This window comes from Mesocricetus auratus, unplaced genomic scaffold (assembly GCF_017639785.1).
Source record: "Mesocricetus auratus isolate SY011 unplaced genomic scaffold, BCM_Maur_2.0 Super-Scaffold_4256, whole genome shotgun sequence".
NCBI classification, from domain to species: Eukaryota; Metazoa; Chordata; class Mammalia; order Rodentia; family Cricetidae; genus Mesocricetus; species Mesocricetus auratus.
Genome location: NW_024429182.1, coordinates 13,519,879 through 13,546,182, shown reverse-complemented (window position 1 = coordinate 13,546,182; position 26,304 = coordinate 13,519,879). Strand labels below are relative to the sequence as shown.

The window sequence follows — 26,304 nt, the reverse complement described above, 5'->3', positions numbered from 1 at the left end:
AATTGAGGCCCCCGTATTTGTATGGCAAACACTTTACTGCCTGAGCCACCTGCCCTGGCCCGGGCTCTCGAGGACAATGTGCCCTCCCCTAACATAACCAACCTCACAGTCCTAACTAGCTCACCATTACCAACAGGTGCAGCAAAGACAGTCCCAGGGCCCTCAGCAGAGCAAGTGGGCAGGTGCTGGTGCTGTCCAGGGTTCTTTGGGAGGGAGAGTAAGTCTTTGGTGCAGAGGGGTGGGGAGTGGGGAGCGGGGAGGGGGAAGGGGGAGAGGCAGGGGGGTGTTGTTTGTGGAAAGGTCTCACGTGCCCAGAGGACTAGAGCTCCAGGTTGAAGACGCCGTTCAGAAAGCTTCTCATTTCTTCCAGGGCCTCCCGTCTTCCCTCCCTCACAAACTGGATCTATGAAGCAAGGCCTTGTGTTGGACTCTGCCCTGTGGCCGCCTTTCAAAGGCCCTTTCGGGGGACCCTCCAGGCAGTGCACAAGCTGCCCCAAGGGCAGAAGTATTCCATTTTGTTATTTTAAAATTTTCCCCAAGGGTGTACGAATAAGATGGTGCGTGTGCAAGAGCTTTGCTGGCCAATAGGAAATCTGTCCTCACCCCCAACTCTGCTTTAAAAGACTTCCTGAAGTAAACACAGACTCTACACTGCTTATGAGAATTTAATTCTCCCTTTAATATAAATAAGGCGGCGCGAGACCCCAAGAGCCTGCCGCTTCAGAAGCAGACCTGGTACAACACAGGCTCCTGTTCCCGCCAAGTGCCCCGGCAAGCGAGAAGCCAGCCGCCTTCATCCTGTGACCTTTCTCCCAGAAGTGAAAGGAAGCTGAGACGGTCAGGCGTGGTCTTGGCCTCTGGAGGCTCGTTCTCGGTTGCTGGGCTCTTTGAAACACAGCGGGATACGAACGGACCCGGACAAGGCACAGATGACATCTGCCCCGACTCTGGGAGGTACCTATCCGTCAAGGAGGCTCGGGGCGCAGACAGAGCCACACTTTGAGTAGGCTGTTTATAGGGCCCTAGATGGCCACTTTGAAGTTGTGAAGGGGCGGACCACACACGCTCAGTCTAACTCCTGCTTACAGTCAGGCATCCTATGGTCTCTGGTTACCCTGTGGGCAGTAGCTTGGTGCCTAAATGGTCGGTCTCCTGGAGCTCTCCGAGGCCGGGTGAGGTATGCGTGGAGCCACAGGAAGCCTGGCTGTGATGCCTGCAAGGCTTTGCTGTCTCCGCTTCCGGAGGCCTAGTGGTTGCCGCCTTGTTCTTCATCTGCGCTTCTTCTTTGGTCCACTGTCCAAGTTACTAAGGAGATGTGGAGACTGACTCACACAGTCCATCACGTTCAAGTGGAGGAGAGGCCGCTGGATCCTGACACGGGCCTGGACAGGAGTCCAGCTCCAGCCTCGGGCTCTGAGGCTTGTCTGGGGGCCCACGACTCTCCTTCCAGTTCCCAGGCTGAGTCTGCAGTGGCCACATAGATCCCCAGTGAGTCCATGCTCTTTCAGTCTGGGTCACCCGTGAGGTCAGCAAGGCCTGAGCAGAGAAGCCTGGCTATGTACTGCGGGCGAAGCCCTCTTGGAGTTAGGAACTGGCAGATGCTTTGGGCCTGTGGACTGGGAGCTGGGTTTCTATAGCGCCTCTGGCTTATAAACCCACCCTCCCTAAGACCAGGACCCCGAGGACAGCTTAGGGCTATCATAACCCTTCGCCACAGTCCTGTAACATTCTCCAAAGTGGGCCAAAGTGCAAGCCAGACACCAGTGTCTGTGCCCCTACACTGCTGCTCAGTGAGAGCGGCTATGGGGATGGGAGGGGCTTCCGAGCCAGCACCCAATGTGGTAAATGGTACCCACGGTGGTCAGGACCTGGTACAAGGGACAGGGAGAGGGTGTGCACCTGAGTAAGATGTGTGGCTGAAAAACTAGCCAGTTTTAGACTCTCCACCACCAAGTACCCATTTCTGTGTAATGGAGACATAGCCACCTGGACCGCTGCCAGGTTCTTTTTGCCAAATAGTATTAAAAAATGGGGACCTCCTGTGGGACCTCTATTGTTGTGCACGATGTGGTTCAAAGGCTGTGAATTCCCACATCTCTCCCCATTCATGATTCAGCTGCCAGGAGTTGCTGGAATAGAGTGTTGAGTCTTAATCCGATCCCAGGCAATATCCTAGTAGATCCTCTCTATTGATACGAGGCACAGGATAGACTGTGGTCCAAAAACAGGATTTCATTCACATCAGCGCTTGCTTTCTCTCTAACTCGGTACCCAGGACTGTCCCATCACTGTCTTGGTCATTCATAGTGATCTAAGCTACAAAGGATCGGTGCCCAAACCCAAACAACGGTTTCACCAACAAAGCCCCTGCGGCAGAAAGGCAGACCCGTGTCCAGTTGCAATTCTGTTTCCTTCACTCTGCAGGACCTGGCTTCCCAGCAAGCTGAACCTCAGCGCCCCTCCAGGCCTGCTGCGTTTTCCTGCACCAGTTAGGTAGGCACACGGGATGCTCTCCCCCGGACCTAGAATCTCACGCTCTACAAGGCGATAGCTTTTGGTGGTGGGCTGGCACGGTCCGAAGGGACATGGAGGGAGTATTCGCTAATGAGCGTCGGGGCATTCTTAAGCATTTCATAGAACGAGTTCACCGTGCTGTGGTAAAGAGTCCTCTGCAGGACGAAGGGCCGGAAGAGGTTTATAGGTTCAGCTCTCCGCACGACCTCTGGGAGTCCCAGCGCCTCAGGCACCTTCCGGTTGCCCACAAAGAAGTGAAGGAGCTTCTTCTCCAGGAGGCTCCTCTCCAGGAAGCAGAAGAGCTCCTGCAGACGCACATCCAGCTGGTTGGCCCTCCAGTCAGCAGCCCGCCGGGACAGCAGGAGGTGCAGCAGGGCGGTCTTCAGGTGGTAGTTGCTCAGCCCACTGGGGCCTGTCAGGCGGCTCTGCTTGGAGAGCAAGAAGGAGGCAATCTGCAAACAGCTGAGGTGGCAGGCGCCCTCCGGCAGAGCCTTCGCAGTCATGCGGAGGAACTGTAGCTCATAGACAGCAAAGGACAGGAGCCAGTCGGTGCTGGAGGCTGGAGTGCCCCTGCAGGGCTCCTTGGGGAGTTGTGGGACAAAGTATAGGTCTGAGTCCTTACACTGGATCACAGGTGTCACGATGAAGGGCATGAACTTGCCTGAGCGGAACTTGATTCTGAGAGACCCTGGGGTGTCTAGCTGGCCAAAGGCAAGGTCAAACTCGTATTTGTGGGCGATGCGGTGCCAGGCTTTGGTGAGGGCCACCTGGAACCACTTCATGACCTGCATAGCATCTAGATATGAGGACTCTTTGGAGCACAGCAAGTCCTCCATCTCATCCCTCCCACCAGCGCCAGGCTGTCCCCCGCCACTCTTGCCATGGAGGAGACACAGCATGTCCTCTCCAAGCTTAGTCTTGCCACAGATACAGCCCAGAGGGTCCCCACCAGCCGGGGTCACCTTGATCTGCCCGTAGCCCTGATAATTCAGGGGCATCGAAAGTTTGGAGCACCAGAGCTCTGGGTGGAAGCTGTAGGGCTCCGGGGGTATGAAGGGCACAAACAGGTGACACAGCAGTGGCCTCTCCACGTGCCAGTTTTCATACATGCTACCCACGCCAATGAAGTCCTCCGTCTCCATGTCAGTGTCTCGGTTGCAGACACTCCTCAGAGCCTCCAGCAGGTCATCCACGAAGCCTTCCACAAACTCCCGGGTACGGGTGGCGTCACCCGTGGCACTCCGGATACAGTGCTCGTAGAAGTGGTCCAGGGTGGCTTTCTTGGGCAGGGGAAGGCCCCGCAGTGGGGTACCCCCCAGTCCAGACAGCTCATCCTCGTCTCCACCCAGGCACTCTGGAAAGGGCCCGTCCTGGTGGTCCTGCCGCCATATCTCGATGATCAGGAAGAGGATCATGCAGAGAGTGCTCCAGAGGTCCCAGGCGGTGTGAGCCTCCGGCTGCTGCTGGCCCTCTTCTTCTGCCTGCTGCAGGGCCTCCTTCTCGGCCACCAGCCGCGACACCTCCTCTTCCAGGCGCAGGTGCTCCAGCCGCAGCTTCTCCTGGTGCTCCTGCATCTTGCGGATGATCTCCTCCTCATTCTCGGGGACCGTGGCGTTCTCCCGAGGGAACAGCAGTGGGTGGTTGACGATGGCCGTCACCACCACCAGGCAAACTCGGAAAAGCCCCATGGCCATGGCTGTGGTGCTCCTAAAACAGAGAAAGACACTGCTGGTCACACCTATGCTTCCTTCTAGGACACTTCCCCCTGGACCCTTGTGCCAGCCTCTGCCCCCAAGAGCTAGTGACGGTCCTCACACTCAACCCCCAGAGGTCTCCTGTCACCATCTCCCACGCTCCAGCCCAGCCTTAGGCTTTTCTACATGCCACAGAACAATTCTCTTGATGGAGCCAGGGCGCTCTTGACCTGAGGGTCAACCTTCTCTCCTCATGGCTCTTTGGTTGGGGTAGATATAAACCCACATCTCAAATCCAGGGGTGAGCACAGACGCCAGACCCAAGACAACTAGACTATTCAGTACAGCCACAGCTACACTCACAGGGATTGGTTCCGTGGTGAATAAGTGAATAATCCAAGCCAGTGGGAAGTAAGGCTTTCCTTGTTGCTAGGGTTGTCTGAGAACAGGCTTACTTCTACAGGGCGGACTGCTCTTCAGCCACCCACACGGGGAACCTGCCACCAGCACAGAGGAAACACACCCTGGACTCAGCTGCGTGTGAAATCGTCTCTTCTGGGTTTGCAGGCAGGTGAGTCAATGAGGAAGTCCCTTCTCTTTAAGCCCAGTGTGAGCTGTTCTTTAGTCTTCAAACACTGACTTCTGTCTCCACTGGATTTTGGTTAGTGACTGTGTTTTCCTGCAGGACACTAATACCTGGTGGCTAAGAGCAGCAGGTTCTAAAGCTAACCATGTCAGAGTCACCGTGATGCCGGGCATGCTAACTCACCTCTCTGAGCCTAGGTGTCTTGGTTGAAGAGAAGAAGGTAATCGTATCCCCCACAGGGTCATGGAATTGATGCCCCTTGTTTCTCTTATCAAAGCACCTGAACTTGAATCTAACCTCTTTTTTTTTTTTTTTTTTTACGAGACAGGGTTTCTCTGATTGTTTTGGAGGCTGTCGGTCCAGCCTGGCCTCGAACTCACAGAGATCCGCCTGCCTCTGCCTCCCGAGTGCTGGGATTAAAGGCATGCACCACCAACACCCAGCTGAATCTAACCTCTTAACAGTTTCTCCAGGACAAGTGGATTTTTAGACCTTAAGTAACTTTTTGGAGAAGGGCTAACTTCTTGCAATGTTTGCAATGGAAACTATGATACACAGAGCAGTGGTGAAGTATCACCTGAAATCTTGTCAGAAACCCAGAATCAAGCTGGGTTTGGGGTTGACACACTTAGGAGACGGAGTCAGGACTGCCATGAGATTCAAGGTTAGCTTAGGCTAGACAGTGAGGCCCACCCCCCCAAAAAGAGAGTGTTTAGCAGGTGAGTACACACACTTGCTGCTCGTACAGAGAACCAGTGTTTGCTCCTCGAATCTGTATCATACAGTGTATAACCACCTGTCTCCAGGTCCAGGGGATCTGACGCCCTCTTCTGGTCTCCTTGAGCACTACACGCCTGTGGTATGGACAGACATGCAGATAAAACACCATTCCCATAAAAAAGAAACTCAGCTGCTTAGAGAATGTAACTTTGAAGCTACATTCTGAGCGATGTGTTGAGGTCATGCTGCTCTGCTCCTTCTTGCCTGGAACATGAGTCATACATCTGTCCCAAACAGCCCCCCAGCATACACTACCCACCCGTTAGTGACTGGTGAGCCGCCTTGGCCATCAGACGGGCTGCCATGATGCCACAGAGTTATGGTCAAGCAACCCTTATTTAACTTTATACCGGCGATTTGAATATTCGGATGAGAAACAGAAAAGGGTATCTTTTATGTGAAAAGACAGGCATTCTCAAGAAACAAGAAACAACAAACAAGATCATATTCCAAGGTCTCCTGTCTAAAACTGTGATGAAGGAAAAGAGATTCTTGTGAGTTTTGTTGTTGAATCTCAAATTGCAGAAGCTATAGCTATATGCATGGTGAGCAGAGGGAAAGACTTTAGGCGTCTCTCTCTCTCTCTCTGTCTCTCTGTGTGTGTGTGTATGTGTGTGTGTGTCTAGGATAAGGGATACCTCAGCATTACCATTTCAACGCACCCTCTCCTTTCCCAGCAGGAACCTTGGGAATTAACCATCTACCCTTTCCATGCCTGCCCTGTCCCTTTCCTTCCAGTGACCTCAGCAAAGAGAGTGACGATCTTGAGATTGTTGTTGGACAACAAACAGAAGAACCCTCCTGGGGTTAAGCCAACACTGGCTGGCAGGAAATTTCCAGGCACTTTGGCTTGAGTCCCCTGACCTTGAATTTGCATGAGGAAATTTTTACCCCATGGTACCTGGGAAGAGGGGTTCACCAGCAGGTGAGGGTTCCCTAGCAAGGGGAAGATGTACACCCACAGCCTCTGTTGGCTGCTGGCCAGGGGAAGCTGCTCTTCAAAGGTAGCTCAGACAGCTCCACCCCAGACACAGCTGCAGCAGTCAGCAAGATCCAGAGGTTGGGGTGTGGAGGTTAGCTCCAGGGAATCCCAAGAGGAGACAAGTTCAGGCTGAGCTCACAGGTTTCTACAGAGCAGGAAGCCAGGGGCGGGAGAAAGTTCAGGAGGTCAGGCTGGAAGACGGAGGGTGGGGGAAAAGTCAAGGGCAGCCAGCCAGCCTCCCATTTGTGAGCTGGGGGTGGAGTGGAGGGGCTGGTTAACAGCAAAAAACTGAGTGGCCACGGTTTCCACAGCACAGAAACTGCAAAGGATGATCCACCAGGTGGCCCAAGGCAGAGCTGTGAGGCTGCTTGATGGGCGTGGTTAATGAGCTTTAAATGGAGTGCCAGCAGCGTGACACCAGACAGCAGCCAGCTAGTGATGTGACTATAGGAGGTCCCAAGGTCCTTCAAGGCCCCTGTAACACAGGCAGCAGCCTTTCGGCACAGCTGTACCCATGGCAACTCCATCCTGGGAGGGAGTCAGTTTCCACATCAATGGGGGAGGGAGAACATGCCACCAATGGGTGTGTGTGTGTGTGTGTGTGTGTGTGTGTGTGTGTGTGTGTGTGTGTGTGTGTGTGACCAACACTAAGCCCCAGCCTGGAAAATCCTCTTAAGTAGAGCAAGGCCTTGTGCCGGCTGGAGGATGCCCCCTTGTTAAGAGCTCAAAACCAAGGAGTTAAGTGCTCTTGGAGGAGACAGACTAAGTTAGGAAAAGCACAGGCACCTTGGGCAAATTACTCGACTTTTCTGACCCTCCCTCTGCATCTGTCATGGGAAGAGAGATGCCCTGCTGTTGTCAAGCCTGACTAAGGTAATGCCCCCCAGAGCTGTAGTGCAACCCTGGCCACTGAGTGGGGGCTCTTATCAAAGAGGACCTGCGATTGGGTGGGAGTACACAGCTGCCCCCTGCCTGCCAGGGAGGACACAGCCAGCACCTGTGGGGGTTACAAACCTTGCTAAAAGCCCCAGCAACCAGCACAGCAAACATAAGGCGCCCTGCTGCGGAGAAGCCCCGCAGACCTGGCCTTGAACTCCAGTGGAGCATTCTCAGGTGGATCACTCTTCTCCCTAGGGCTCTCTCATCCTCGTCTGTGAGGAGGTCAGAACCGGCCCTCCTTTACCAGGGTGCTGGAGTGGAGTGCACGTGGGTGCTCTGCCCAGGCATCCCACACGTGACAGCTTCGTCCCCTCCGCCTCCACAGGCTGTTTTCTCGCCGCCAAGCACACCAGCCCTGCCCAAGTCTTGGGGTGTGGAGGAATGCACGCTGGAAAGTGCTTTGGAGGCAGAAAACACTCCGCTGCTACTGCTGCTCCTTGGCACAGTGCTCGGTCCACCCTGCCCTTCAGCAAATAGGGAGGATCCTTCAGAGCCCAGACCTTCCTGCGAGTGGGGAGGTCCTGCTGGCTCACCTCACTCACCCATCATCCCCTTCCCAGGGATCTTAACCCATTTGTCATTTTGTCCCTTGCTAACCTCTGTGGAGGCTGTAAGCAGAGTCCCAGGGGTGGGGCAGGAGGGCCAGGCCAAGATACTGAATGGCTTGCAGCCACTCCCTGCTTAGCACCCAGATTGGGATTGAAGCCTCTGCTCTTCTGGTTCCCAAGCCAGTTAACAGGGACCAGTGTCCTGAAGGCCCTGGGCAGGAGTGGGGGAGGATTTTGTGTTCTGATGTAAAGTTCTTGTAAACCAGGAACACATGCGTGTGCACACACACACATTCCTACACATGCTTCCCCAAAGGGTACCTTTCCCCCATTTCAAGGACATCTGTTTCTGCTGGTCCCAAGAGCTCTCAGCTTTGAGACTGTCTCACACCTGTGGTTTGTGACATCTGTTGGCAGCCTTGGCTTTGGGGATAAACCTGGGCCATTTGGTGAGCTTTCGCCTGCTTGCCAGGAAGCAGACAGGAAGCCTGCTGAATTCCTCTCCACCCCAGCCTCACCCACAGGGAGGGCGGCTCATACAGCTAAATTTAGCCTGGCAAAGAGCCAGGTCTTGGGGTACAGAGGCTGGGTAAAGACGGCCACCCGAGATGTCTGGGTGAATGTGGTAGTCAGGACAGGTATTCTGCCAGGCTCTTCCTGTAGGCTGGCCAGAAGCCCAAGACCCTAGAGGAGAAGCATGAGATGGCTAATTAACGGGGTGCCTTGTTCCTGTACCCCCACAGCATTGCCCACAATGGCTTTGGTGAACAAACACCACTAGTGGTTTATTGACCATAGCTCCTGTCTGACAAGCCCTCATTAGGATGTGCTTGGCACAGTCCACAGTGGCCATCATGGCCTTCCAAGAGGTGGCTATGATCCCTGTTTCACAGATGGGTTAATGAAAGCTCAAAGGGATATCTAGACACATGGCTAGAGAGGCCAGAGCCCCCTGGCATTCCAGCGCTCTGCCTGCATGGCCCAGGCTCTCCCGCTGCCTGCCCGCAAAGCCCAGGCTTTCCCAAGGTTGCTGTTGCTGTGGCAAAGCACCTGAGTGCCAGGAGAAAGTTGGAGGCTTCAGGCGCCTCAGTGATGACTGCAGCACCATCCCTGACAGAAAAGCCTTATCGTCCACATGGGGAGTCAGACAGCCATGGCACCCCACTGGGCACATGGAAACACACACAGAGCTTTATTCCTGTCCTTCGAGGGTCCCTCCGTCCCCACCCATTGGTGTGTGTGGGGGGGTCAGGTCTCTGGCTCCCTATTCACCCCCTTCCCTCCTTCCAGAAAATTCTGCAACAGGCCTGTCTCCTTCTGCCCCACCCTAGCCTGCTACCAACCAGGGTTGGATGGTTGAGTCTAATCTTAGCCCCTGAAGCTCCTCAGACCATTTCTCAGTCTCCAAGGCTCCCAGCAGCGAGCAGCAGCCCCACTTGGGAACCTGCTAGATAGATGCATTTTCCCGGCCACCTTCTGCCGGCTGATCAGAAATGCCAGGCTGGCGCCTACCACCAGTGTTCTGGCGAACTCTCCTGGTGGTTCTTGGGCCCCCCAATGCTCAAGTCTGAGGACCACCCATCCTCAAGCCTGGTTCCTAAGTCAAGTACCGTCTGGGGAGAAGGAAAGTGGGGCTCCCGCAGTGTCACAGCTGGACTCTGGAGCTTGCCCAGGGCCTCTGCCTGGCCCAGCCTGTCAGATGTAATTAGCTCTGCTAATTAATTACAATAGCAGTCCTGGAGAGGCAGAGGCAAGAGGAACATCTGATGGCTTCCTTATTGAAATGGAAAAAAGGAGGTGATGATGGCAGACACACACACTCTCTGTCTCTGTCTGTGTGTCTGTCTGTCTGTGTGTGTGTGTGCACTTGGGGTGATGGTGTGTTTTCTCCCCACTTTCTAAGTCCTAACCCCTTCAAGAAAGGAGACCTCCCCCAGACTATCCTGTTTGTGCTGACCCTACTGTGTGCCAGCCTTCTGTTTGGGTTTCCAGTTCCAGCTAATGAGGTCTAGCTATGTCGGACAAATAAAGCCAATACTGAGAAAGTCAGAATTTAGAATTGTACTAATCTAAGCCCCAATTTATGGACTTGCAAACTGAGGCCTAAAGAGGAGCTAGGCTGGACCTGGAGGGTGGTGTAGAGGGCTGAGGCAGAATGGGCATCCTCCTTGGGCCCTGCCAGGTGACATCTGGCAGGGATTTCTGTGCAGAAACATAGTGAAAGATGACTTCATTATTGAGAGCTACTTCATGTCTGGCCGGATGTTAAGTGCCCTGCAATGAGCTACCCCGTGCCAGGCGCAAAACCAGGCCCTTTGGACACGCTACCTACGGTGCCAGACTGACTATGTGGTCTGCAGTGGACTGACTGTGTGACCTGCAGTGTGACTGACTGTGTGACTGACGGTGTGGTCTGCAGTGTGACTGACTGTGTGACTGACTGTGTGGTCTGCAGTGGGCTGACTGTGTGGTCTGCAGTGTGACTGACTGTGTGGTCTGCAGTGTGACTGACTGTGTGGTCTGCAGTGTGACTGACTGTGTGGTCTGCAGTGGACTGACTGTGTGGTCTGCAGTGTGACTGACTGTGTGGTCTGCAGTGGACTGACTGTGTGGTCTGCAGTGTGACTGACTGTGTGACCTGCAGTGTGACTGACTGTGTGACTGACGGTGTGGTCTGCAGTGTGACTGACTGTGTGGTCTGCAGTGGACTGACTGTGTGATCTGCAGTGTGACTGACTGTGTGACTGACTGTGTGGTCTGCAGTGTGACTGACTGTGTGGTCTGCAGTGTGACCTGCTGTGTGACTGACGGTGTGACTGACTGTGTGGTCCACTGTGTGACTGTCAGTGGTGAGCTTCACCCCAGCCGAGCCTGCTGCTTTCCCTCTGCTTTGTCTCCGTCCCTCAGGGGGTTGAGGGGAAACTGAGTGAGTAGGTCCATGGCCACCTAAGGTGACTGTCTCTCAGGCCCTGGAGAATCAGGGCCACATCATGAAGGCTCAGCTGATAGCTCCTTTTGGCCTTCGGCTTGGTTTGGGAGTTGGGAAGCCCAGCCTGGGCGGCTTGAGCCCTGTGGAGACTCCCTCCTGTATTCCAGCCCTAAGTCCCATCTCCAACCTCGCACTTTCTTTAGGAGTGGAGCCCTCGTGTGAGACAAGCTTTCCCTGGGAGCAAGCGGGCCTCCCCCCATTTGAGTACCACTGTAAGCTCCACCACCGCCCCGCCCTGCCCCGCCTGCCCCGCCCTTTGCTATGCCAGTTCATTCACTTGTTCTGCTTTGTCACCCACAGGTCCAGCAGAGCAAACCAAGTGTCCTTTTGCAGTTCCCCACGCACCCTGCACCGACTAGACACAACACAGCCCCAAGCTCGTCAGTGGCAGCGGACTTAGCATGTGCTGGGAGATGCCCGGGAAGACACAGATATGGCGGTCACCTGTCTCCACCAACCCCATTGTTGGCTAACTCAGGACTCAGCACCAGGGCTTGGTCTCCTCAGCTCAGTGTGCATTGTCTGCTATGACAGCGTCCACTGCCCTTTTAGAACGGGGGGGGGGGCGCGTTGGGGGAAGAAAGGCCTGACAGAGCTGACCCTTGTCCAAGTAAGGACCAGGAGACACAAGGTACTACTGCAGCATCTCTGGCTGGACCACTCTTCCCCTGTATCTACAGGACACAAGGAGGGCATCTCTGGCTGGACCACTCTTCTCCTGTATCTACAGGGCACAAGGAAGGCATCTCTGGCTGGACCACTCTTCACCTGTATCTACAGGACACAAGGAGGGCATCTCTGGCTGGACCACTCTTCCCCTGTATCTACAGGACACAAGGAGGGCATCTCTGGCTGGACCACTCTTCTCCTGTATCTACAGGGCACAAGGAGGGCATCTCTGGCTGGACCACTCTTCTCCTGTATCTATAGGGGGACAAGGAGGGCATCTCTGGCTGGACCACTCTTCTCCTGTATCTACAGGGCACAAGGAAGGCATCTCTGGCTGGACCACTCTTCACCTGTATCTATAGGGAGACAAGGAGGGCATCTCTGGCTGGACCACTCTTCACCTGTATCTATAGGGAGACAAGGAGGGCATCTCTGGCTGGACCACTCTTCACCTGTATCTATAGGGAGACAAGGAGGGCATCTCTGGCTGGACCACTCTTCTCCTGTATCTACAGGGCACAAGGAGGGCATCTCTGGCTGGACCACTCTTCTCCTGTATCTATAGGGGGACAAGGAGGGCATCTCTGGCTGGACCACTCTTCCCCTGTATCTATAGGGGGACAAGGAGGGCATCTCTGGCTGGACCACTCTTCTCCTGTATCTATAGGGGGACAAGGAGGGCATCTCTGTTGGGGGCTGGCCCATGGCAGGCTCCTGGTCCTCATACGAGAGGTAGGGCAGACAAAGAGGAAGTAAAGAAAGAGGAAGGAAGAAGAACAATTGAGAAAGTAGGCAGAAAGGGTGTGGTCTGCCCCACCCACCTCCTTTACCCAAAATCCTTGAAGCCCTGGCCTCAGCTACTGTCTTCCTCCCGCTCAGTTCTTTCTGTTTTCTTTGCCGAGTTGTTCTCCCTGCAACAGTGGTGGTGAAGCCGCAGTTGCCGGGGAGAAGAGGGAGATAGGTCAGGACACCGGCGAGAAATAAGCTAGGCTGCTGTGGAGGGCCGAGCAGCGGGGGCACTGGTCACTTGCTTTACCTGCAGGCGGTGGCCACCACAGTGCATATTCTGTGAACCTGGAATGGCAAGACCTCCTTTCCTCCCTACAAGAAGCCAACCATTTGGATATTTATCAGAATCCTTCCTTTTAAATGACTGGCTACTATTTCAAAATATTCTGTTAATGCCACCTGAGTCCACTCACATTTCAGAGGTCCATCAGGGCCTGTGTACTCTGTCTGCAGCCCCTTTCCTGCTAGCCCTGGGCCTCTTCTCTGCTGCTGTCTGCCTCACTTCCCTGGGATGCATTTCTCTGGGCTCCTTCCTCCAGCCCCCTCAGCAACTACTTGGCATCACTTGGTAATTACTTCCTCAGCCTAAACCTAACACCTGCCCCCAACCCAGTCCTGACTGTTCCAGTATCTCCTAGTGAGCCAAGCACCAGCCTGGAAAGAATCATCATGTCAGCCTTTAGGGATGAGCGTGTGCCAGGCCTGTGCGCTGGGGGCTTTACACAGATACCAGACACGTTTGCCCTCCTTCCCACAGAGGAAACAGTGCTAAAGGTCTGTGGTTCTCAAAGACCAGAGAAACCCTCTACCCAAGTCAGTGGAGACCCAGGAGGACTGAGCAGGACACCGGTGAGCCAGTGGGAAGTGCCCACTGCGTGGGGAGGTGGTCCCTTAGATGAGGTACTTGGGGACGCTGGCTGGACCCAAAGGAGGTACCAGGTCATAGTACCAAAAGCATTCTTGGAAGAGGAAGGGGTTTCAAGGAAGTTACCAGGATGCCAGTTCTCTTGTCTGGACTGGGGTCATGAGAGTGGCCAGGGCAGTCAAGGGACAGGAAGGACAGGGGCCTGGACTCTGGGCCCAGTGGGAGGGTTACATCCTTCCTGCTCTGCATTCCCACTAGCTGGTGCATCCCCCACTAACCGTGTCAGGGAAACCATCAATCTCCCAGGAAGGACAAGGTGTCCCTCTGTCCGGACGTCATCCTGGCTCTCCAGCAGCAGAGGACCTGGCCCACAGGGCATCACAGATATTGTGATGTCTTGGGAACAGACAGACAAAGGATGGGGTAGGGATAGGGGCAGGAGGAAGGTCTGCAGCCCTGAGCCCTGGCCACATCCCCTTTCCTCTCTTATTCCCTTTAGGGCTCCTGGAATCCAGCAGTCACTGTGTGGACTGAATGGCAGCCTTCAAGACGGTGTGACTCTAGACTAATACCCAGACCCCAAAGTGACCTTATTTGGATGAAGGGACATCGTAGTTGTGTTTAGATGAAGGAGTTTGAGATGAGATCCTGGATCTAAGTGGGCCCCACGTCCTTTGGAGAGGCAGAAAGGACAGGACAGAGGAAAAAGCACTGGGAGACTAAACCTCCAGATCTAAATGGGAGATGCCGTTGTCAATCAGGGGACATCTGCTTGGCTCTGCTCTGGCCTTTGTTTCTCACCAATGACAATGAGATAGACTTTTGGGGTGAGGTCCTGGCATTCTGTGTTCCTGCTGCCTGCTTCTCCAGTCCTGAAACTCTCCCCCACATCAGTGAAGTCTTCTTCCCAGGCAGCAAGAGTTCGGAGCCTGGCCACAGCCAGACTCAGGGGCCCCTGTCTCCACCCTTGCCTTGCCACTGCAGACCCTCCTCTGAACACTTCCTGCCAGGCCCACCCCACCCTACTCTGCGCCCCGTTTCCCTAAGCTAAAACTCTACCCAATTGTTTTCTTTGCAAACTCCTCCCCAAAAGCATCTCAAGGAGCCTTGCAGGTTCCTCCAACTCCAGATAATTCCCTCGTAATTGGAAGCAAAGAGCAAGGGGAGGGAGTTAGCCATGTTCACTAAGGCTCTGAACGTGGGCAAGTGTTTGGTCTCTTTGTAGACGAGGCATCTCATAGGTGTGCCTCGTCTACATAGGGTGATACTTGTCAGGCACACCCAAAGCGGGCTCCCTGGGCCTCTGTCCTTAGTGTTACATCCCACGATGCTGCCCTGGAAGAGCATGCCAGCAACCTCGCCTCACAGGGAGCCCAAGGCACCAGAGTTGAACAGCCTGAGGCCATTCAACTGCTAAAGCTCCAGGCCCACACCTTCTGTGCACAGCTGCATCTCTTAAGTGCAGGCTTCTCCAGGGCCGGGAGAGGGGTGTCTTCTCTGCATTCACGGTCCCTAGAGTACCTGACACCGACATGCTCACAGTGTCAGGGACTCACAGCCTACGCTGGGCACACCACATTCTGAGGCAAACCTCCACAAACTGTTGACTATCCTCTCTCACTAACTGTTCTCTCCACAAGTTTCCTAGATTGTACTGCGCTGGCCAGAAGAACCTCTCTAGAACCCTCCCCCTCCCCTCCCCGCCCACACCCCCCACCCGCCCCCAGGGTTCCCATACAAATTTATAAAACTGAAACAGGCACTGTGATTCTGTTAACCACTTCCCAGACTTGTACAGGGTTGGTGGCTCAGGCTAGTCCTCCCTAGAGTAGAATCACACATGCGCGCGCGCGCACACACACACACACACACACACACACACACACACACACACACACACACTCACACACTTCCCTCTGGACAGGGCATACCAGGGCTGCCCCTTGTACGCTTCCTGTCTCTCCACCTTGAGCTCTGCACACACAGAGCCTTCCAAGGTTCCCTCCTTGGTGGAGCAGGCAGAGCAGGCTGCGGGGTGGGGGAAGCCGGATCCCCCAGCACAGCAGAGTCAGCTGCTGGACTCAGACAAAGAGAAAGAAGGCTTGAGCAGAACCAAGGAATAAACACAAAGGAAAACCAAAGCCCTCCCAGGCCCCTCCCTCCCCGCTGCCCCACCTCCCACCCGCCCCTTCCAAAGACGCTGGGGGTGGTGGAATTGAAGGAGCTGTCAGTGCCCAGCGGCCACTTTCTTTTTGATCCTTGCCTGGGAACAAAGTCAGCTCAGAAGACAGCCTGTCTGAATTCTCCTGCGCCTAAAACATAGAGGAGGATGCCCCCACCCCCACCCATCTCTGCAGCAGAAGAAAGGCCAGCTCCCCTACTATAGGCTTCCCTAGCTCATCCTCCTTAGCCTCAGGAAGTACCTGAAAGTAGTGTCTAGCCCCAACTGGAGGAGAGTCTAGAGAGGGGTGGAGAGAAAGGAAGCTCTCATGTACACACACTCTCTCTCTCTGTCTCTCTCTCTGTCTCTCTCTCTGTCTCTCTCTCTCTCTCTCTCTCTCTCTCTCTGTCTCTCTCTCTCTCTCTCAGAGGTGGGGGAGAGAGGGAGGGAAGGAGGGAGGAAGGGAGAGACAGAGAGAGTCTGTGCCTGCAAAGATCTCAAAAGGCTTTCATCTTCTTAAAGGGGAACAGAGAGGAGAGAGGCCAAGCCAGCTGTAAAAAGCTAAGAGCTGTGGTCAGCTTCTGCCTGTGCTGAACCTCAGGTTTCCGTGCTGGGATTCAGGCTGAACAACAGAATGGCTGCCTGTCTGCCTTCCCACACCTGTTGGTCACGGCTAACGCTGTCTCTCTGGGACACAGAGGGCCTGAACTGTCCAGCTTTGTACAGCCACGGAAGTCACTCCCTGAATTATCTGCGATGGCACAGTAACATTTCTTGTGAGTTTTCCCCGGACCACAACAGCAATGACAACCTACCACCACCACCACCACTCTATTTCCAGTCACAGGGACCAAGCGGCCGTGTGGAACAACACACGTTGTACCCAGGCTGTGCCTGGCATGTCGTACATGTCCAGATGAACACAGGACCATGGCCCATCCATCAGCACCTATAAGTTCCCTTGCACAAACTTCTGCCCCTCCCCCACCCCAAGGCCACCCAGAAACAGTCCAAGGCTTTTCGGCTAGGAAGAGTTTTGAGTTTGGAGAAGCTTGGAGTACCATAAAGGGGTCAGACTGTGTGATCAGAAGGACGGGTTGAGCTCTGGCTCTGCCGTGTGCCACCCCACAGCTTACAGCCCCCTGGTGAGGCACTGCACCCCACTGGTGAGGCATTACGACATCATGTTCAGTGCTGCGCTTTGGAAATGACATTGTCGTTGGGTTTGCACTGTTTCTTTGGGAAGAAGACACTGAATGACATCCCTGCAGGTTCCTCAGAACCCTGTGGACACTAACTTATCTCCTCTACCTCCTTATCATCTTCTAAAGGCCACAGAAGAAGAGAATGTCTGGTGGTCTAGGAGGCTCAACAGCAGCTGCCTCCCCCCCCACCTCCATTCCAGTGGGCCAGCAGTGCCAAAGAGTTTCTGAGCAGCATGAGGGCAGCTCTGCTAGGATTTCTTGCTGAAGAAATGTATGAATAAGGGAATGAATGGAGTCTTATTCCCAGGAGCAGACACAGGAAGTTCCTAGAGTGGCGTGTGGAGCCCTGGTTGAATTCACATCTAGACAGTCTTTCTGGGAGAGACCCTGCCCTCAGAAAAGCCAAGCTAACAGTCATGTGTGCCAAGCGCCAACAAATGCGACTCCAGCTCCTTGAAGATGTAACCCTGGAGCAACTCTAGTTCTTCTTGGTCTTGACAAGCCTGAACTTCAGGCCAGTGTTCACAAAGAAAGAACCATGTATGAGGCCTGCAGAAAGCTTTATAAGAACTGTGCTTCCTTACTTCTTTCAAGAGAGACTTGTAGAAACAGAAGAGAAATGGGGGATTAGGGTTCGATAAAAAATGTGGTAAGGCAAAGCGAGCAAGTGTCCTTTCTGGAGAGCTGGACAAGCGTCTGGGGATGACGCACATTTGGGCCATCGTAGCCGATACACAGTGTTTGATGCTTAGCTCTGTCGGTGTACTTTTTGTGTACAGGTTAAACCTCTCAGGCAGGCACTCATATCCAGACAAGGAAACTGAGGCACAGAGGAGGAAGGTCACTCACCCAACACACCAAAGGTGGCTTGAAAGTAGCTCATGAAACTGCTGCTCATGCCATATCTGCAGGACATGAGACACGCATGTGCCTCTGAACTCTCCTTTTATATATGGACACTGAGACACTGTACAGACTCACAAGAGGCCGTGTGACCTGGGCAAGCCTCCTCTCAGGGGACAGGGGTTGTATGTGTTGGGGTAAAACATACGGAAGAAACAGTGATGGGTAAACTCAAGGGTATTGGGGAACAGGACGTAGGGATGGGGCCTGGGCATCCCCTGCTTCCTCCCTTCCAGCCCAGGGTGCTCTCCTGCCTCCTCAGAGATTCAGAACCAAGTCTCAGCAAACAAAAGACGCATTCATGAACATCAGGTGACTCCCCAGTCTCCTCTACAGAAGAGGGCTATTGAAACAGGCTCCGTGGGAACTGTGCTATGAGCTCATGGCCTTCCCGACAGGCAGGACCAAGATGTTGACAGCATCCCTCCAGGTTGGATGCTGCTGGTGGGGCACTCTCTGCACCCACTTTGGGCATCCATAGTGTCAGCTGAGGACAGCTTTGTTCTCTTCCTGGGTAAACCTTGAGTGCTCAGTCATGGGAAGTGAGTCACTTGGTGAGCACGGACTCTGTGTTTCCCCTGGGACTCCCATGTGAGCATCTTACTACATGTTACGTGGACAAGAGGACAGTCCCGTTCTGCTAATATCACAGAGTGGAGAGGGATTGGTGGCTTAGGCCCGGAACTGGTGATCTACCTGGCAGCTTCTCACTTTTGATACTCAAGCTGTGGGGTTCTGTATGCTATTTTCTTAGTCTTTGGGCTGTGGAGTCCAGGCAGAAATGCCTGAGGTGGCGGGAAGAAACACCTGGGAGATAGGAGATCTAAGTTGGAATCGTGTCTCAGGGACACTGGGCAAGTCTGAGCTTGTTCCTTGATCTAGATCACGGGAATGTGTGCACCTTGAGAGGCTGCTGAGAGCAAGAGAGACAATGTATGCAAAGGGTCACAGGCAAGCTTTGCTGGGAGCAGATGTCCAGTGCATGAGGCTGCTGTTCTCTATGAAGATCTTTCTGTTTGTAGGAACAAATGGTCTTGAGACGTGTTTTTTTGTTTTGTTTTGTTTTGTTGTTGTTGTTGGGGGAGGGGACCAGTTTTCCAAGTGGAAGCATGAGCTTGCAAATTGTCTACCCAACCAAGAATACTTTAATCTTCACTGAAGTGAAAATTGGCTACATTCATATAAAACTTGGGGCCTGGACACCAGAGAAGCACCTGAAGTCACGTCTAGTTGCGCCACTCAGACTTGACTCAGGCCCTTTGAAGTTGAAAGGCCTTGGGTTCTGAAGCTTTGTAGAGCAGACCTGACATGTCATCTGGTTTTCCACTCCTCTCCGGGAGGGCAGTTCTCTTGTGCCTGCATCTTTCACTGGTAGCGTTTGCTCGTGACAGCCCTTGCTCAGGAATTCTGTCTGAAGGACAGCAGCAGGCGTCACCTTAGAAGTCAAGGCTGAAGCCACAGGCCAGCAATTAAGAGAGTCAGAATTGCCAGGAGTTCAGCCCAGCTCACAGCGCTGTCTTCAGTGTGTCCCTGGGTACCATGGCTGTCCTCTCTACTGCCGCTCCCAAACTACCAAGTATCTCCAAAATACCAGTACAAGCTCCTGAAGATAAAGGGACTCTGCAGGATTAATTTAGCGCTTGAAGAATCCCGCAGGGCCTTCGAGAGCTGGGTGATAGATAAGTAGCTGCCTACCTCTTGGAGGGCAGCTTCCACACATTCTTTGCCTTCCCTGCCTTGGGTTATAAAACTCCCTGAGACTACTGAGTCCCTGACAGTGTCATGCTTGTCATATTTGCTTAATCAGTGAAGAACCCTTGTAGTAAGGACACGGGGTGAGGACACACAGGAAAGCCACTTTCCTGATACTGTTTGTCCCTGCACCAGTATCCCACACCCCTCCTTGGACATTCGAGCTGTGGGAGCAGAAGCTCCTGTATGGAGTCAGTCTGGCTCAGAGAAGAAAGAGAGGACAGCAGTCGGCGATACACCTTCCCTTGGGACACACACCTGAGGCCTCAAGAACCCCCCCCCCACCAACTAGTTCAACAGTCCAGAGCACACACTCAGCTCCAACACATGGCCCACCCTCTCTACAGCCTCTGAGAAACACACCTGTGGCAGCTATATCTTCTGGGTCCCTGTCTTGCAACATGTGTCTTACAGTTGAGGGTGGTTTGTGTCCTTCCTGTCTGCCGTAAGGTGGAGGTGTTGCCTGGGCAACGGTGATGCCATCTGAGGTGCTTCCATTCCAGTGATGTCACTGGGTGGGGCACATGGGCATCGGGGGTATAGTCTCTGTGGGGTCCTAAACCACCCAAAACATTGAAGAGGGTCTCTCAAGAGACTTTTTTTTGTCTAGAGGCCTCACCCTGCTCTCCTGTCTGGGCACTTGCTGCAGGACAAGTTTGAAACTGGCTTGGGCCAGAAGGTCAGCTTTGTCCTCAGCTTGGGGAGACAAGGAATCTCTTCTTCTGCCCCGATGGGTGGGACAATCTAGATCCCAGTGGACAAGACCTCATAGGACTTGGGAGGAAGCTGTGGCATGGGCCAGGCACTGTGCTAAGTGGTTTTTACCCACCTCTTCCCTGTGATGGCTTATCCTGATTTTTCAGATGACACTAAGATTTGGAATAGACAAGGTACCTGCCCAACCATTGAGAACACCAATGATAGAACAGTGGACTCAACCCAGCCCTATGCAGTCCAAAGCACACGCAGGCCACGTCTTGATTGTGGAGGACCTGGAGACATGGTTCACTAATCATGAGCCCAGAGTGGTCCCAGACAGAGAACAGGGACAGAGGCCAGCTGGGCGGGGCAGGTGGCTTGTGGCAGTCAAAGCAGACACTGCCCTTGGTAGGCCTCACTTCCAGGCTCAAGCAGGGTTTCTAAGAGGCCACCTGTACTCTCCCACTCCCCGGGGCCTTAGTGCCAACTAACAACCATGTTTCTTTTTCCTGTGCTTGGCTTCTAGTGACTCGCCCAGGCCACCTGAATATCCTACTGATTTGCTCGTAGCAGACCACACAGACCCGAAACCCTGAGACTGTATAATGTTTGCCTCGTGCAAATACATGTAACTGAGGGTTAGCGCTTACAGAGCGCTAAACAAATAAGTAAATGCAATGAAAAAAAAAACATGCTGCATTATGAAAACATAAAGGGTGAAATCCTGCCAGGAGGCGCCTTCTACAGCACACGTAGGTTTCTTAGTGGGCATAGCTGTAAGGAGCCAAGGCCTGTGATGTGAGCCACACAGGTAAACAGGCAATCCGTCTGCACTTGTCCCCAATTAATTAATTAATTAGGTGCGAGACAGGTGGTGTAGCAGCTAAGCCATCCTTGGGCTGGAGTCGAGAGAGGAGTGCGAGAGTTTCCTCCGTGGTTTTGGGAGGGACGCCTTGGGACACATAGGGCTGGATGGCAGCAGGAAGAGGGCACAGAGGGTCTGGAGGAGCAAGTCCGCACGCTTGACCTCTCTCCCCGCCCTCACTTCTCGGGAAGCCCCGCCTTTTGTGGAGCTGTCACTTCTTCCTTCTGCATCACACCTGGGGGGCACTCACTCACCCCCGTCACTTCAGGGTGCAAACTGGATCTGCCACCTCACATGGCTGGGTAATCAGAAGGCCATTTGATGCTTGGCCAAGCCTCGCATCGGCCATCCAGGCTGGGCTCGGCTCCTTCCTTCCTCCCTTCCGGGCTGGATGAGTCCGCCATCTCCTTTTTTTTTTTTTTATTTTTATTTTATGTATGGGTGTTTTGCTTGTGTGTTTGTCTGTGCACTGCTTGCACGCCTGACATCCTTGGATGCCAGAAAGGGGTGTCTGGTCCCTGGAACCGGACTTACCAGATAGTTGTGAGCCATCATGTGGGAGCAGTGGAATTGAACCAAGGACCTCTGGAAGAGCAGCTCTTAACCTCTGAGTCATCTCTCCAGCCCATGTTAAACTCGTAATAACTGGCTACTGCCAATGATTGTCCAGTTAATATATTGTTCGAGAGAAGCAGGCTGGGGGAGCGAGGAGGACTCTCAGCGCTCAGCTATGAGACCCTTGTGTTAAATGGCACCATGTAGCATCATCTTGCTAAGAATGAGGACTGTACTCTAACCCATACAAAGGGCTGGGTTGGCAGTGGTGGCTTTGGAGGGTTACCATCAGCTCTCCGAATCCTCACCGTTCCTTTAAGACTGGATAAGGGCATCCAAGATGACCCAACATCAGGCATGAATGACATTTCAATTTTTGAAAAACCTGGCCCTGGCTTGGTATAGTGCTCTACTACAGCCTCACAGGCTACCACCTTCAGATGCTTACTGGAGGTACCTCTCACCTCCACACATGGAAACCCAGAGGCATGCACCAGAAGGCGCCGCCGCTCCCTTCATAACCTCTGCTCGCACTGACGGCCAGCACACTGCCTGTCGAGGGCCGATGGCTGGGCTCTGTTGAGGCCCATCTCTGTCCTAACCAGGGGATCTGAAGCCAGACTGAGCAAGCCATTTTCTTTTTATCAAGTTTCAATGCCTGGAATGCCTGACAGTCGCAGCCATGCCCCTATGCTTCCCATGCCTGGGTCACACATGGTGTAATCCTTTTTCCCCATCAGATACACTTTCTCCACTGTCCACATTGTCTTCGCCCCTCTCCTCTGGACAAGGTCTGGTTTGCCAGCGGTGTGCCTCCAAGCAGTGGCTTTGACTAGTGTACTCCGCTGGTTCAACCTTGCTCTTGTAGGCTGCGGAATACCAGTTGCATACCACTGTCTCCATGGAGACAATGCATGCTTTTATCAAACAGGATCCCTTTGTACACTAACCCCAGAGGGTCCAAAAAGGGAAAACTATAAAACCAGGCTTCTTCTAGACAGTGGGTAATTACCTGCCAGAAGCTGCCGCACCTTCTTGCCCTCTGATTAAAAAGCTCACCCACACACCCTTTATGTTTTGCCCATGGTCCGGAGAGCTAACAACTCTTGGGGTGATGGCATCAGGTTAAAAGTTCAGATCTTTACCTCCTTAAAACCAGAATCCAAAACTGCTGCGTCTCTGAAAATTACTCACTGACAGGGCAGTGTGTGAGCAAATGTTTTTCCATCTTCCCCAGGGACCCATCCAGAGAGTGGGTATAACCACAGTTACCCACAAGTGGAAAATCTGAAGGCAGTATGGCCTGGAGCAGCAGCGATTCCCAGGGAATCAGCAAATAACAGGGCCACTTAGGCGTAGCAGGCTGCCAGGCAGGCACCCGGAGGTGAATGACAGCGGCCTCTGCCACTTTTCACTGCGGACCTGGACCAACGACCACAGCAGCTGTGTTGGCTTTAGCCGGCAGCCTCTCCAAAGCAGAACTCGATTGTAAAGAGAAGAAACCCGAAAGACGACAGCCACCCAACATTGATTGATATGGTACCAGTTTCCGGTCCTTTCTGGTTTGGAAAGGGTGACCATTCTCACTCTAGGCGGTGGGGTAAAAGGCTAAACGAGGTGCTCCCTCGTTCTGTCAGTATTTTCTCATTTTGTGTGGAGAACCGGCCAGGGGCTTCTAAGTCCATTTACCTGGCGGCCCGAACGAGGGAAACTCAGAGAACACTTCGAGGATGGGACTGGGAACCAAAGGCAGAGACTATTTGGAGACCAGGAGAAAGTTTGGCAGAGCGGAGGGTCTACTCCACTAGGAGTCCCGAAAGAGGAAGTGGCAGGGGCTTCATCCGGCTTGAAGCAACCTCCTTGCGTCAAGGCTAGCTACCAGAAACAAACGTCACTCCCATTCCTTTCTTCCAGAACTGAGGCTCGGCTACCCAGCCCGGTTTAGGAGACGCAAGGTCCAGCTCTAGGTGCAAACACGTGGCCCCGCTGTGGGCTCCGAAGCCTGCGGCCGGGGGAGCAGAAGCTGCTAGCTTCCCAGATTGCTGGAACACTCGAGGGGTTCCGGGGCGCCGGGGCCGAGAGACCACAGCGCATCACCCGCGAAGAGTGATGAGGCAGACAATGCCCACTTCGCATGCGTGCATTAAAGGAGTTCCTAGCGCCGGTCCCGGCCAGGGTCCCGGTATTCGCAATCCGCGCTCCTGGCCACGATCTCAACACGCCGGAGTCCCCAGTCCCCTGCGCACCCTTCATCCCACACACTGAGCTTGGGGAGCAGCAAAACCTCACATTTAAGCCCCGCACTCACGTTCGGTCGCGACAGCCGCCGGGGGACAGAGTGGGCCTGGCTCCGCGCGCGCCGGGGTCCCGGGACAGCAGCAGGCTTGCCGGGATCCTGGGATCCTGGGACGCGGGAGACCAGAGCGCGGAGACTCCGGCCTCCTGGACTCCTCCCGCCCAGCGCTACTGGGCAGCAGAGCTACTCATTTCCGCGTTGTCACGGAAACTTTTTGCTCCTTATAAGAACAAAACACCCGCCTCTGCTGGCTCCTGTCGGAGGTCCTTAAGGACGACTGCGCGGTTGCCGCCGAGGGACTGTGGGTCCGCCTCGGAGATCCTCCTCTTGGTCTCCCCGATGCTCCAGAGAGGACAGCGGAATTGGACAGCGACCTGGCGCGAAGGATCTGGTGGCCGGAGAGGGCTAGGGAAGGCAGTCGGGGGAACCGGGAAGGACGCCCTTAAAAGGCGGTCTAGGCCGCAGACTGCAAAGGGTTAAGTCACTGCAAGTCAACCCGCATTTCTGTGGCGCGTTTTACAAGCGGAGGGATTCCCGAGGCCACCTATTTTATGTCCCTCGAGGAAAACATAAATCGAGAAGACACTGGCCGGCCTGGATTAAGCAGTTCGTTTTATGGTTAATGAACACATGGTGTCTCCGCCGGAGTAACCAGGCACAAGATGACCGAATGCTGTAGGGGGCGCTCTCCTTTCCATTGTCAAGTCACATGTAGTATGGCTTTTAGAGCAGGAAGAGACCGTGCAGAGCGTTGTAGCAGAGCGTACTCTAGACAAAAGTTTAACAGTCTATCGCCAACCCTTCCTTTGTGAACAGCACATTCCCACACCGTGTGGGCGTGGTTGGAAAGGGCTGGAGTAAATTTTTAATTCGTTTCAGGAGCACCCAGGGAAAGCGAGGGAAGTGGGTGTCTTATGACTTTACCACTGGCTTTTGGTCTTAAAGCATCTTGCTTTCTTTCTCCATCCAGCCTGGTGGCTTTTTAACACTCTTCTAGAACGCACAGGCCGTCTGCACGATAAACAGACGCTGAGGAAAAAGGTCTAAAAATAGACCCTCTGTCCCTTGGCCCAGGGCACTTTTATGTTCAATCTTTAGAGGACTTCTGCTCAGAACCCTTCCTGAGGCGGGGGATCCTTGCTGCAGAGCTGGGGGCCAGGGAAGGGAGAGGAACTTTGGGAATTATCAAAAGAGCAGTGCGTTTCCCAACCGTCTCCAGGTTCGATGGACAGGACACCCAGAACAGGTGGGGGAAGAGTCTGGGACGTGGGGGCCTGCACTGAAGGCAGTCAGTCCTTGGGCTGGTTCAGTGTTATGTTTGGAATGTCAAGGTTAGTGCTCCAATGCACTCTGGGATTGTCATCTGCCGGCAAAGTCTATTTCAGCACTTTCTGGCAAGCTGCATACACTTATTAATATAACGATCATTTATTATATTTTTTGCCTTTTGAACCTGGTGATTTCACCCCAATGCTGCCTTTAATGTTCTTCTGTCGTTCTCAGGACCAAAAGGTCCATCGTCCTAGCTTGACATACAAGTCCTTCATGAGCAGGTCTCTTTTCATGTTATCAAGCGTGTAACTCACTCATGTGCCACACTGAATTCCTGACATGCACACTCATACACACCCTCACTCCTACCCGGTCTCTCTCTCTCTGTCTCTCTGTCTCTCTCTCTCTCTCTGTCTCTCTCTCTCTCTCTCTCTTTCCCTCTCTCTCTCTCCCTCTCTCTCTCTCTGTGTGTGTGTGGTGATTATATTATTTAATTTATGCTTTATTAAAGCTTGCCTGAGGATTCAGAAAGCAAAGTCAACCACAAGCCATAGAAGCCAGGCACACACATTTAATCACAGCAGCCAGAAGCTAGGAGGTGGTAGTACGCACCTTTAATCCTAGGACTCAGTATTAAGAGGTAGACAGATCTCTGTGAGTTCTGGTCTACATGAGATTGAATCAATCAGTAGTTTGAGGCTTGGTGAAGAGCTTGTAGATCAGCCTTTCAGCCTGAGGTAGTGGACGGTTACTTGGTTTTTCTGATTTTTAGTTTGAAGTTTGAACCCCCAATATTTGTCTTTTATTTATTCATGCTTCTCTCTCTCTCTCTCTCTCTCTCTCTCTCTGTGTGTGTGTGTGTGTGTGTATCTGTCTACACACACACACACACACACACACACACACACTCCTAATTAAGTGTTCGGTATTCAGGTGTCAAGAAAGGCAATCCTTCCCAGAATCCTTGCCTGGGTTGGACACCCCCTAGAGAAGGGGTAGATGGTTGGAGCCCATACATGTCTTGAATTACAGAATGACAGAAATTTAGACTTAAGATGTTTGCCCAAGGCCGGAATGCTGGGGAGGCTCTTTAGGTAATGTAAGAAAAGAAAAATCTTCTTCCCATTGGTGTTGGATAAGAAAGGAAGTGTGTGGTTTGTCTGGGCTCTCGACTAATAAAAAACAAAACAAAACAGTGGTATATGCCTACAATCCCCAAGAGTCAGAGATAGATGATCATG

The 26,304-nt window shown here is 53.4% G+C and overlaps 1 protein-coding gene across 2 annotated transcripts; it reads right to left on the bottom strand.

The window, feature by feature from the left end:
* Positions 1-658: 658 nt before the first annotated feature.
* Positions 659-23,930, bottom strand: LOC101827448 (inositol 1,4,5-trisphosphate receptor interacting protein). 2 transcript variants are annotated; one of them, XM_013123066.3, is made up of 2 exons: positions 23,804-23,930; positions 659-4,221 (listed from the first exon to the last, which is right to left on the bottom strand). In XM_013123066.3, the coding sequence occupies exon 2, from the start codon at positions 4,206-4,208 to the stop codon at positions 2,538-2,540; it is 1,671 nt and encodes a 556-aa protein (XP_012978520.1). In that variant the 5' UTR covers positions 4,209-4,221; positions 23,804-23,930; the 3' UTR covers positions 659-2,537. The 2 variants fall into 2 exon arrangements, with proteins under 2 accessions (XP_012978520.1, XP_040599144.1); XM_040743210.1 differs by lacking the exon at positions 23,804-23,930 and adding an exon at positions 19,740-22,754.
* Between the last annotated feature and the right edge of the window lie 2,374 nt (positions 23,931-26,304).

Bases quoted from the DNA above. Each gene is read 5' to 3' on its own strand.
- LOC101827448 (XM_013123066.3), bottom strand. From the start codon at position 4,208: ATGGCCATGGGGCTTTTCCGAGTTTGCCTGGTGGTGGTGACGGCCATC.